Below are 11,158 nucleotides of genomic sequence, written 5' to 3' on the forward strand. Positions count from 1 at the left end.
ATTTCTTTACAATGTTGTCCATGTTGCTAATCTAAGATCTCAAATCCTTTGGGTTGTATGATGTTGGTGCTTATTAGCTTTTCGGGGTGGGATAGCTATTACTCTTTACTTGTTTGGGATGTCTGTATTTATGCTGAATTTGTAACTTGAAGGCTATCTCCCCCGAGAATCAGATAATAAGAAAAGCTGTAGCCTTCTGTGCCATGGTTTTAATGATGGGTTTTCATTCCAGTCATGGCTCTGAGGTTGCCAGGGGTTGCTTCTTCATTCTCACAGTGTGTCTATGGTGCAAAATGCAGTTGTGTAGCTCCACCTCTTCTGGACACGAGGTTTGCCTTGGAAGCATCGCCTGCATTCGGGTCCCATTGGATTTCCGTCAGATGGTGGTAGATGGGCTCAATCTAAAGCAACACAAGTGTCGTGTGCTGCCATGTGAGATGACTAAGTTATATAACTACAATAGATAAATAAATACTATCCACCAAGATGAATTGTGCAGAGCTAGCTACGAAGTCTGCTTCTATTCAGACAACGTTCTACTTGCAGATCAGGAAACTGACACTAAAAAAACAACAAAAACAATCTCAGGTAGGTATTTGGCAGGAATAATATTCTTAAGGTGGGACATTGCAATAGACTTCAGCAGAGGGGAGAATTTTTGTTACAAAGTCGGTCCATTGTTATAAAATTAAACTATTGGATTGCAGGGGCTGCTTACATGGTGTGTGTGTGTGTGTGTGTGTGTGTGTGTGTGTTGGGTGTGACCAGGTAAGGTGGGGGGAGGGGGTCAGAGAATAAGAGCATTTCTCGGCTCCATTCCAGGGTGTTTGCATGTTCTTCCTCTATTCAGGGTGGAGAGGCTCATTACTAATCAAAAGATTTGTCCAATCCCGGATATCTAGGCGGATATGAACTCATAGCTGAACCTGAGAGGGGGAGCCAACCAGGGCTACTGTTGGGGACGGTATGCTTCTGTGTGCAGGACTCACTTATGTAATTTGCCAAGCCACATAGAAAGAGGAATGATTTTGCAAAGGCACAAATGCCTCTCCTACTGAAAGCGAAACTTTCCCATTGGCGTCAAAGCCTGGGCTACTGTTCTCTCACCCTGTATAAAAGCATGCTCCAAGCTCTGTGGGCAGACATACATGAAATGTTGTAGGAACAGCCTGTGTGAACCCCTTTCTTGGAATCAAACAGTACACCAGCATGACTTGTCACCAAAAAACCCATGACTTTTTCTTTCAACAGTTGCCATTTAACGCAAATCATTGACTGGGAAACGCAGCCAATCGGTTCAGTCTTGAATTAAAAATGAAGAGACTGCCTCTGAGCATCTACAAAGTATGTTTTTTGTATTATCGTGTATTATTGTACTCCTTGTTATTATCGTAGATCTGGGAACAGCACTAAGCTCTTCCAGTTCGGAAGGAGATTATGACTGGTATACATTTGGTTTACGTGTTTTCCAATAGCCACCCTTCCTCCCAATTCAGGAAGCCCACTGAGATGCTATAATGAGGCTGCATCTGCAGAGATCTTGGGCTGTCTAGTTAGCTACTGATGCCCAGCGATTCATGTATGAGTAAGTGAGCATGGTTTCATCACAGTCTTAAGTTCTGCAAAAGGTTACTGTTCTAACAGCTGATCCAGTATTTTTAGAAGTGAAAAACTTTTATCTGCTGATCCTGCACATCTAACAACTATCCAACCCAGTAAATTTAAGGAACATTTGTGCCTGCTTGGTTTTTTTAAAAGTTGGTAACCTTATCCCAAATTGGGCAAGTCCACCCTTCATCATTTTAACTGCTGGGAAAGAGGCTACTAAGTAAACATCATTTGCCAGTCCGTGTTGCTCATAGGGCTCTTCAGTGTTATAGCTGAAGGATGAGGTTTTTTTGACCAAAGTTTATGCAATAATAAATCAAACTTCAAATTGCCAAAAAAAAAACCTTTGTTTTTGTATTTGTATGTGCAATAAAATATTTATATGATTAACCCTCTTGGAAATACTCTCAGTTCAGCTTCTTGCTAAATGTTGCTTGTTCGTTTGTGGTCCTGATCACGAGCCAATCTCAAAGTAATGTGCTACCTACCGTGTATTGACTTTTTTTTTCTTTTTGTAGGAGAAGGAAAGCAGGTAGAATCCATTTTGCAAACATTCATATTCTGGCATCTTTTTTCTATTGCAAAGGGATTCCTTAACCAATCCTCCCTGGACTGTAGAACCAAATGGGATTCTCATTTGTTGATTATTTTCAACTTCCCACAGTAACTGGACCCTCATCGGCAGTCTGAGGTACGAACTCTAGCAACCCCTAAGAATCGCGGCACAAAGTTTTCATGGACAGATGGACAAAACGAAAAAGAAGTTTGGTAAATGCCTTTATTAGCTACTGGGTGCAGGTCTACTACTTGGCCAAAGTGAGGGTGTGGGTTGCACAGGGAATATAATGCTACTGTTTCTGCTGCTAAGACCTGGCTCAATGCTGGACACGGCGGATGGACTGGATCTGGCTGCTGTGGGCTTGGCTGCTGTAGTCGGTGTACTTCCGATATTCACCACTCTGTCGGTCCCGTTCCAGGATATATTGGTAGCCTCGGTAGCCTGGATATTGATATGCCACCCACCTAGGAAGATAAAACAGAACATAGGGGTGATAGGCAATCTGACACATGTTCCTTTGTTGGAAAGGGAGCAGCACATCTTTTCCTAAGCTGGTGTTTTGGGAATGTGTTGATACTGCAACGCCTGAGTTACGTTGGTTGTGAAGGCTAAGTGATATAATCCCAATGCATCTGGAGGGTGGCAGGTTGGAGTAGCATAGTACCTCAATGGTCTTCAGTCCTTTGGATCTCAACTCCTCCAGTCCTTGGACTAGGTAACCAGCCCCAAGGGAGATGTACCATAAAAGGGACTGGGAGTAGGGGAATGAGACATTGTAGCACCTGTTGCTGTTTTGAAATGCAGAAATCAATTTTGGAAAAATTGCATCCGTGGATCTGTTGTATTTATATTTTTTATATGATGGAGCCAGTACTGTAGATTTTTATGCAGTCCTTTAAAAAGCCACCAAGCACTGTGAAATATATTTCATCTCATACAATATGAGAACAAAATTTGACACAAGAAATGAAACTTGCTTAGGTCTCTTGAAAAGAGTTGGCTTGCTGTGCTTTGTTAAATAAGTCGCTATGGGAATGCTCAGTCATAAACCATAATTTACCCACCTCAGTAACCAGTTCAATATGCTAAACCAAATAACCCCTTGTGGCTTAATACAATGTGTGATCAGAAACAGAAGAAGCCTGTTTCCAGTTCAAACCTGATTATGGAATTTAAAACTATGGAGAAGAGTGACCAGCAAACTCTCTGCTAGAAAAATGTAAGATCACCTTCCTATTATGGGGATCTTCAGATCTACAGTGATACTGATCACTGTAGATCTGAAGATCGCCATACTAGGAAGGTGCACCATCATCATAGCTATTTTGCTTGTGAGTGAAGTAGCCCAATACATATACAGAAGATACCAGAACTGTAGGGCGGAGGGTCTCATTAAATCAAGGTAATTACTCAACAGGTGCTCTCTGATACTTATTACCTTAAACAGAAAATTGCACCAAGAGAAACTGAAGGCATTCACTTACGCTCCAGAGAGAACTCTGATGGAGGCTACTTCCTTGCTGCTCCATCCCATGGCTTGCAATGATGGATAATCATCAGTCAGCTCAAACTTGTATCCTTGGAAGTTCTCTGACTCAAATAGGGTCACTCTGCTGTCATTATGATTCTGCAACAAAGCATAAAGTGGAAGATGTCTCAGAGTAGGAATAAACACAAGCAAAAGAGATCACAATGACTTTTCCAAGTCTCAGGCTTCCTTTCTCCACCTGGTACTTTTAGATATTTTGGGGATGCCTCTCCACAGATAGATGTATGTATGTATGTATGTATGTATGTATGTAGATATAGATGATATAGATATAGAGATAGATAGATAGATAGATAGATAGATAGATAGATAGATAGATAGATAGATAGATAGATAGATAGATAGATAGATAGATAGATAGATAGATAGAGATAGAGATAGAGATAGAGATAGAGATAGAGATAGAGATAGAGATAGAGATAGAGATAGAGATAGATGCATGTTGGTAGCTCCCAGATCTCTTTCCACCTTTCCTCCAGATTGTTTAAAGATAGGGCAACATGGCTCATGCGTATTGCTTTGACTTGTCCTGGCCATCCCCTTCCTAATATCCTTTATCCTTCCTTCAGCATGTAGGGATCTCAAATAGCAGAGTTCCCAATTAGAAGCCTCAATGACTCTATGGCTGACAGTGACTGTCCTAAAACACAAGTGATGTCCCGGTGTTTGGAAGCCGTCGGGGTCTGGATGGGGGACAACAGACTCAAACTCAACCCCTCCAAGACTGAGTGGCTGTGGGTACCGGCACCTCGGTTCAGCCAGCTGACGCCATCGCTGGCCATAGGGGGCGAACAACTGTCCCCTGTGGAGCGGGCGCGCAATTTGGGCGTCCTCCTTGATGCCCGGCTGTCAATGGAGGACCATGTGGCAGCCGTGGCAAGGGGGGCGTTCCACCAGGTTCGCCTGGTGCGCCAATTGCGCCCCCTACTGGACCGGAGTGCCCTGCGCACGGTCACTCATGCGCTGGTGACGTCTCACCTGGACTACTGCAATGCCCTCTACATGGGGCTTCCCTTGGGACGCATCCGGAGACTGCAGCTAGTTCAGAACGCAGCCGCGCGGGTTATCATGGGGAGTACACGTTACTCCCACGTAACACCTCTCCTGCGCGAGCTGCACTGGCTACCTGTGGCCTTTCGGGTGCGTTTCAAGGTACTGATCACCATCTTTAAAGCGCTCCATGGCATAGGACCTAGTTATCTGCAGGATCGCATCCTTCCACACACGTCCCTGCGACCTATCCGCTCACACAGAGAGGGACTCCTCCTGGTGCCGTCCGCTAGGCAATGCCAGCGGGCGACACCTAGGAGTAGGTCCTTCTCTGTGATGGGCCCAACCCTCTGGAATGACCTCCCCCCCGACATTCGAACTACCACCGACCTCCGTTCCTTCCGTCAGAAATTAAAGACTCACCTATTTCAATCAGCTGGCCTGGCACTCTCTTAGTTTACCTCCCGGGATATATCTTAATTGGGTTTGGGTTTTAATTGGGGTGTTTTTAGGGTTTTTTATAGTCTATTTATTTCTTGTACAGCCTTATCTCCTCCATCCAAATGTATTTAATTGTTTTATATTACTATTGTATTTTTATCTGCATTTGACTGTACACCGCCCCGAGTCCCTTTCTGGGAGAGGGGGCGGTTTAGAAATCCAAGAAATAAAATAAAATAAATAAATAAATAAATAAATAAATTACCTGGGGGCAGCAGAGTTGGAGAAGGCCACATCTACTTACCTTGAGACTTGCCCCTGTTTTAAAGCTTTCTGCCTCCTATGTCAACACAGTGCACAACAGTATTAATTGCTTTGCTGGGTCAGAACCAATTGGGAGGCTGGGCTAATCTGCCAGTCCAATAACAGTGGCCAGATGCTTTCAGGCATTCATAATTTAAGTGAGATTATAAACCCTTTCAGTATGGGGGGCCGGGGGGGGGAGGAAATAAAGTTCCTTGGAGATAAACAATTGCATCAGTTACCCCATAACTTTCGTCATTCTTTCTTTTCATTTTCGTTTCCCCCCCCCTCCTTCTACTATTAATCCTCTTTTCTATTTCAGTGGCCCTCTAATAGCTAGATATTGCAGAATTAATGAAAAGGAGGATAAGGGCTTCTGTGAATTGTAGTTTAGACTTTGTATACATAATGCGCTATGCACAAGTGAATCTCTAGCAAATTAACTCATAGTTCATTTACTACATTTATCCATCATCTCATTAATCTTCTGGATTTATGCGATTCATTGTGTCCAAAATGATCCACAGAGACCAGATTCAGACAACCTATTAGGCTAAAATTGACTAATGTATGGGGGCCATTTATTTTTGCCTCCTAAATTAAGGTCGCCAACTCTCATGTAGCTTAACTCTGCATCGTCCTTGGATAACAACTTGTGTTTTATCACCAGATAGCCCTTGTGTTACAACCATTCGCTTAGCAACCATGCGAAGTTACAACAGCACTGAAAAAAGTGACTTACGGTTGGTCCTCACACTTACGACCATCATAGCATCCTCACACTCTCACAATCAAAATTTAAGCCTGTATCTACAACAGTTGCAGTCAATTTACAAGCCAGCTTCTGACAAGCAAAGTCAATGAGGGAAGCCAGATTCTCTTAACACAATTCACTTAACAACATAATTCACTTAACAACGGCAGTGATTTGCTTAACGAACATGGCAAAAAAGGTCATAAAATCGGGTGCAACTCACTCGATTACAGTCTTGCTGAAATTCTGATCCCGGTTGTGGTTATAATTCTCTCCAAGCAGCTGTTGTGAGTTTCTGTCAATTACTGTGAGTGTGCATGCATGGAAACATCTGATAACCTGCTTCTCAGGCGGGGGGGGGGGGGGGGGGGAATTGAAGCCCTGGATATTATATGTAGAAAATGCCTTCCAACATATCAAGTGTTTAGGGTTTTGTAGGTTTCCAGGATCCCATGGATTTAAGGGGTTAAGCTGGCATCATTCCATCTCCCTCTCTTCCTTCCATTGCACGCACGCACATGCACACGCACACACACACACACGGCAGCCTGAACTCCGCCAAGTGATCCTGCCAGCCGAGAAGGAGATGCTATCTTGCAGTCCTTTATTAAAGTGCAGACATAATCTGACTGGTTCTTATTAAAGCCCACAGATGGGGACGTGCAGAGATTTTAAAGCCCAGTTCAGAACCGAAGCAGCTGCTTTAGAGATGGAACGATACGTGCTGGCTATATCTTTGTAGCAATGGGTGTTATACATCCTGACTCACATACACACACACACAAAGCTCCCCATTATCCCTCTTTTAAAACCCTGGCAGATAACACTGTAGCCCATACTGGTTATTTGCTTTCTGGTAGCATTGTAATATATGGCTGGTCTTCTTAAAATCAAAGTGCCTAACTTACTTGTTTGTCTTCCACCCAAGACTAAATTATTATGAATGCATTAAAAAAAAAAGTCCCACAAAGGTGATCTTAGCCCCACCCAGTCATCTTTTGGATGGGCAAATTTGGACAGGATTAACACAATCCAAGGCAAAAATCTGATTGGCTGGTTTAATGTAATAAATGTAAGTTCTCAGGCTGTAAAAGCAGCAGTGAGAGAACTTACTTTCAGACTTGCGGGATTCTTTTAATGTAGTTTTACAGTAAAGTAGAATTAGTTTACCTGGTTGCGTTTCCTGTCTGGTCTACCTAGACAGGCTGACATCAATCTTGCAAGTCTAGTACTCTTGTACAAAGAGAGGAATTTCAAGAATGACTTCCTAACCTCAAGGAACTCTGCTATGTGCCAAGCACCTGGCTGTTTTAGTGCTACACCAGCAGAAGTGGATGCATAAATGATCAATTTGCAGAATGCCATGATATAACTAATGCAACAGAGCTGGGGCAGAATTTGATGTGAATGTGAACATTTTTATGACAGGCAGGCCCGGTGGCGTTTCCCACTGATCGCACCAAAGTGACTTTTGTGCTAAGCTTGCTAAAGAAAGCAGCAGTTAAGTAGGCAATATTGCTCATGAAAAACAACAACCTGGTGCAGGACAACTTATCAGGATTTCATGCATAAACTTTGAGGACACTTTGGGGATCCCATACAGAGAATTATTGCTAGGAGAGAGAGCTGGAAGCTCAAGCAGAGACAGAGGAGAGTAAGGTCATATATTTTGGACTTTAAGTTAGTTGCTGGCAATGCAGGGTGGAATGACTTAGCCCTGATTGACCTGGGACTGGCTGAGGACCTAAGAGATGAGCTGATGAGGCAAGGCACCCCAAATACACCCTGGAAGAGCTGTGTTAGCATTGTGTACTAATGGGGTGCTGACCAGAAAAGTTAAGGCAGGGAAGGAACAGTAAGGGGAAAAGAACCCACAGCCTGTCTCCCTCCCAATGGCCTCCTCAGAATCCAGCATGGGAGAAGCCATGCATATCTGAGCAGCCGAGAGACCCCCGTCATTGGGAGAGAAGCAAAGAAGGAGGGATCGAGGACTATGATTTTACTGTGGGACCCCAGGACACGTAGCCAGATTAATGCTCAGCGAAAACACCAGTGAAGTTCCATCAAACACAGCAATGAGATGCAGACCTTGTACATGAACAAAGGCACGTAGCCAGCAAATGCCCAGGTCACTCTGAAGCAGCACTTCCAGAAAACTTCATTAGTCGTGTCCCCCCCCCCCCCAACTCCAAAGACCTCTGAAGGAGGACCCTTCACAATTTGAGGATAGTTCAGACAGCCAACAGAAGACAAGCATATTTAAATACTCCTGTTATTTTAGATTCCAAGCGGAGGACGGGATTTTCTGTTGTTGTAGAGTCTGGGGCAACCACTGGTTTCATTTGATATAGAAACAATACAGAAGCTAAAGTTGCATACTCAAGCTATAGAAAAGCTCAATAATAGTTGAGATGATTGATAGGCAGCCACTAAGAGCACAGCCAATTCTGCGGCTCACGGCTCCTGTGCCATCAATGACCACACAGCATTCATAATGCTCTATGCCACCTGCCTCCTTCAACTGCCCACCGTCTTGGGAATAGAGCAGCTTCAGTTGCATGATCCACAATATAAGTTGGGACACAAGTGACCCTCTCATTCAGCTCCCCTAAAAGGCCCGCAACATTGCTTGCAGGCAATGAAAGCTTATCCTCCACCTCACCCCAATGCAGAACAAACCAGAAAAATATGCAGACTTTGCAGATATGTTTGGAGAGGAAGAGAAAGGTCTGCTACCCAACCCCTCCCAACTGGGCTTGTGATTGCACCATCAATTTGAAACCCGAAGCCCAAATCCCAGCAGAGAGAGCATTCCATTTCTACCTGCAAATTAGCTATTTTCAAATTAGTTGCAATAGTCTTTCATGCAGTTGTTTTTCTAAAAGATCAATTCAATGAAGCATTTGTCCTCACCACCACCACCCTCTGTTTTGGGCTTTCCTTGTCTGGTGGCCATCTTTTTAAACAGAAAGGATCCTTTTGCCCATGGGAGAAATTGAGGATGGGTCCTGAAGAATTTAAAATACTTTCAAGTATTTTAAACAGCACTCACGGCACATCTGATAGTCCGGAAGGAGAGTAGATGCTCGGTCTTATAAGCACTGTTTCCACTCCAGGCCTCCCAGTGAGGATAGTCTCCTTTCTCCAAAATGAATTGCTGTCCTTGATATTCAGGATACTCAAAGCCTACCCAGCTATGGGTCAAGAAAAGAGAGGGGGAAAAGTATGAGGACATGTGGTTTCAGATTCTAAAATCAAACTCAAATTCAGCTCAAATCTTAATAGCATCACCCAAAAAGTTATGGAAAAAAGGTATACGATATAGGACATTTTTCCCAATTTCTCTTCCGCAGTAATTATAACAAATGCACTTCTTTTTTAGTTTTGCAAATATTATTTGATGAAGCAAGTACTCTCTGTGCCTCCTTTTAATATAACTACCGTGGTAAAAAATATATACATGTTCTTTAAGAGTTAAAAAAGATCGGGCAGCCTAACTTCTACATATGTGATCAGCTTCTCTGCAGCACTGTGATTGCTGTAAATATTATTTGATGTTTGGGGTAAACACAGAAGAAGTTGCTTTCCAATCAAACTATTGTCCTTTGTTTGATACATAGATTCTGACTGCCAGCAGGGTTTCAAGAATTCAAGCAAAGTTATTTCAAATGAACGACTATACACTACATGTAGCTGGCAGAGATGGCAAAAATGACTGTTCTAATGAAAGAAGAGAATTTATCTAGTTTCGTTTCCATTTGGAAACCTCTTCTGGATTTTGTACTCAAAACTGGAAAAAAAAACCAAAACTTTGTTTTTGCTGTTATAGAAATGGCTTGAAACATTTAGAAATGCAAAGCAAAAAAGTTGAAATGGTAACCATTTTTGTATTCTACTGCCCTGAAAAAATGGGAAGCAATTACCTTTTTTCTTTTTTCACCTCTTTCCTTTTTAGCTTTCCTAATTTGGTTTTTACTTTATCTTATAAACTTTAAAAAAAGAAAGACTCAGTTGAAAAGACCAGAAACTGCTGTGAGCTTCCCAATGTACACTGTGAACTGCAAAAAAAAACTTACGGGCCATTTTCCACTTTGATGGAGCGAATCTTGCGGAAACCACGTTCCATGACATTTGGGCATTCCATCAGGAATTCGGAACGCTTCCCCTGGAAATTTTCTTCTTCCCAGACAATGATCTTGAATTGCCCCATGCTCTCCATGTGGCTGGTCATGGGTAGATCTTTGGCTGTGGAGGTGGAATAGGATGGTTAAGAATCCATTTGTGGAGCAGCTGGAGATTGTATGTGTATGTGGGGAGAGATGCTATGTGTGAGTCACATCTGTCCCTTCTGACAAAGCCCCTCAACTATGGACCAAGATGTGAAGGAGGAACAGTGGCAAGCATTATGCAAGATTGCCAAATAGAGAAGAGGAACATTTAGAGAACACCTGACAGGCCGAGAAAAGGAAAACTATTCAAAAGTTTGTTTTTGAACAAAACAGGATTGCATGGCTATTGGATGGATTGCAAGTTGAAGGATAGCACAGGTATCCTTCTTCTCCCTTCATGTTATTTCTCTTTCTCCCTGACCAATTTACACAATGCAGCACTATTTTCTACTTGCCATCCAGAGACCAAAGTCACACAGGGAATTAAGAGTGTGACACCAAAGAAGGCCTTAATAGATTCATTCACGGAATGACATGGCATCTCAGCTCTTACACATCATGTAGTCTTGTATATTCTCATACAAGGCATTTTTCGTGTTCTAGACTAAACCATGATTTACTGATTATGCTACCATTGGCTGGATTCAAACATAATGCTTAGCCATAAACAGAGAAAGCATAAGTGAGGTCACGCAACACACCAAGACAGAATCAAACACAGCTTACTGTGATGCTATGCACTCACCATAAAGATCTACACATGCCAAAAGTAACTATATTAGACT

General features: G+C 42.8%; 1 protein-coding gene and 1 long non-coding RNA gene across 2 annotated transcripts in view; one reads left to right on the forward strand and one right to left on the reverse strand.

The window, feature by feature from the left end:
* LOC309385449 overlaps window positions 1-3,707 on the forward strand; it is an 11,424-nt gene extending 7,717 nt beyond the window's left edge. The window contains exons 2-4 of the long non-coding RNA XR_014174218.1: window positions 1,252-1,344; window positions 2,127-2,376; window positions 3,615-3,707. This is a non-coding gene — a long non-coding RNA (uncharacterized lncRNA). The remainder of the gene's footprint in view (window positions 1-1,251; window positions 1,345-2,126; window positions 2,377-3,614) is intronic.
* On the reverse strand, window positions 2,476-10,503 carry CRYBA2 (crystallin beta A2). The gene is made up of 4 exons (XM_081939950.1): window positions 10,281-10,503; window positions 9,257-9,398; window positions 3,652-3,794; window positions 2,476-2,631 (listed from the first exon to the last, which is right to left on the reverse strand). The coding sequence occupies exons 1-4, from the start codon at window positions 10,433-10,435 to the stop codon at window positions 2,484-2,486; spliced, it is 588 nt and encodes a 195-aa protein (XP_081796076.1). The 5' UTR covers window positions 10,436-10,503; the 3' UTR covers window positions 2,476-2,483.
* Between the last annotated feature and the right edge of the window lie 655 nt (window positions 10,504-11,158).

The sequence above is a fragment of the Natrix helvetica genome, assembly GCF_964273705.1.
Source record: "Natrix helvetica genome assembly, chromosome: 1".
Lineage (NCBI taxonomy): Eukaryota > Metazoa > Chordata > Lepidosauria > Squamata > Natricidae > Natrix > Natrix helvetica.